Here is a 1,804-nt window from a genome sequence, read left to right as displayed (position 1 = left end):
TTTTTTTTTCTGCTTATGTGGTGCTGAGGAATCGAACCCAGGGCCTCAAGCATGCAAGGCAAGTGCTCTACCACTGAGCCACCTTCCCAGCCCGTCCCTAGTTCTTATGATCAAGGCTAGTGCTCTATCACTTGAGCCACAGCTCTACTTCCCCTACCCCCACTTTGGTAGTTAATCAGATAAGAGTCTTACATACTTTCCTTCCTAGGCTGGCTTAGAACCATGATCCTCAGATCTCAGCCTCCTGAGTAGTTAGGATTACAGGCATGAGCCACCAGTGCCGCCCAGCCAAATGTAATATATATATATATATTTTAAGTAAGGATAAATGGGCCAGGCGCTAGGATTAGCTACTCAGGGGACAAAGCTGAGGACAGAAAGTTGGTGAGTCTATCATCTCCAGTTAACCAGCAAAAAGAAAAGAGCTGGAAGTGGCTGTGGCTCAAGTGGTAGAGCGCCTAGCCTTGAGCTGAAGAGCTGAGGGACAGCGCCCAGACCCAGAGTTCAGGCCCCACGACCGGACCCAAAAAAAAAAAAAAAAGAGTCTCATGGACTTTCCTGCCCAGGCTGACTTAGAACTGTGATCCTAAGATCTCAGTTTCCTGAGCAGCTAGGATTACAGGTGTGAGCCACCAGTGCCCGGCACTTCTGGCTTTTTCTGTTGATATGGTACTGAGGAATGGAACTTGGGGCTTCATGCATGCTACACAAGCACTCTACCACTAAACCACATTCCCAGTACCTATATTTGTTTTTTATGTGTTATATTTTTTGGTTACTATTATGATATGTGAATTCATTTTCAATGCCTTCTTTTGTGTTTCTTAGTTAGCAGGAAGATGAGCCTCAAGTCTGAACGCCGAGGAATACATGTGGATCAGTCAGAGCTCCTCTGCAAGAAAGGATGTGGCTACTACGGCAACCCTGCCTGGCAGGGCTTCTGCTCCAAGTGTTGGAGGGAGGAGTACCACAAAGCCAGGCAGAAGCAGATTCAGGAGGACTGGGAACTGGCAGAACGGTAGGAATAGCCCACTGAGTGTTAACAGTGATATAGCAGGCACACAGTGATAGAGCTGGCCTGTCATTGCCACACACCTTGCTCCATCTGCTTTGAACCACCAGTTTAGTCAGCATGATAGTAAAAGAAATGAGTTCGCCTTTCTTCTCAGTCACCATTTAATGAGTTGCTTCCAGCAAATTTTTCATTATGTGTTTGGTTTTCTTTCTGATTCTTTTATGGTTGAGTTGTGTTAGTCTTTGTTCCCTTATTAGGCAGTATGCTCTGAAGTAGAACTGTTTCATTATATGGTAATTATGTATCTCTTTCTCCAGTCCCACTTTGAGCTTTTTAAGGAAAAGGACTAGGTTTTGTTTCAGGTAACCCTAATATAGTGACTTCATGACCATGATGGAGAAGGTTCTGTTTGAAGTCTGTAAAAGCATGCAAAAACAGTTTTCTGTTCTAGCTGACTTATCAGAGACTTCAGACCTACTTAATATATTTAGTGGCTTTTTATAAAATTTTTGGGTCTTCCTCAGTTAATTGAATGGTAATCTTTAGGTTCAAGGAAAGCTTGGAGAATGTCCAGGTTATTCATAGTCTTCTCTTGAAATTTCAGACTTCAGCGGGAAGAGGAAGAGGCCTTTGCCAGCAGTCAGAGCAGCCAAGGAGCCCAGTCTCTCACATTTTCCAAATTTGAAGAAAAGAAAACCAATGAAAAGACCCGCAAGGTTACAACAGTGAAGAAATTCTTCAGTGCTTCTTCCAGGGTTGGATCCAAGAAAGGTCCTTTTTTTTTTTTTT

General features: G+C 43.6%; 1 protein-coding gene across 1 annotated transcript; it reads left to right on the top strand.

Annotated features, from left to right (window-relative positions):
* Positions 1-828: 828 nt before the first annotated feature.
* On the top strand, positions 829-1,786 carry LOC106002127 (rab5 GDP/GTP exchange factor-like; the record flags this gene model as incomplete). The annotated part of the gene is made up of 2 exons (XM_013037052.1): positions 829-1,018; positions 1,620-1,786. Coding segments are annotated over exons 1-2 (346 nt in total), but the record flags the coding sequence as incomplete, so codon positions are not given.
* Positions 1,787-1,804: the final 18 nt, after the last annotated feature.

This window comes from Dipodomys ordii, unplaced genomic scaffold (genome assembly GCF_000151885.1).
Source record: "Dipodomys ordii isolate 6190 unplaced genomic scaffold, Dord_2.0 Scaffold3516, whole genome shotgun sequence".
Classification (NCBI taxonomy): domain Eukaryota; kingdom Metazoa; phylum Chordata; class Mammalia; order Rodentia; family Heteromyidae; genus Dipodomys; species Dipodomys ordii.
Note: the sequence above shows the minus strand (reverse complement) of the source record. Positions and strands in the feature narration are given on the sequence as shown.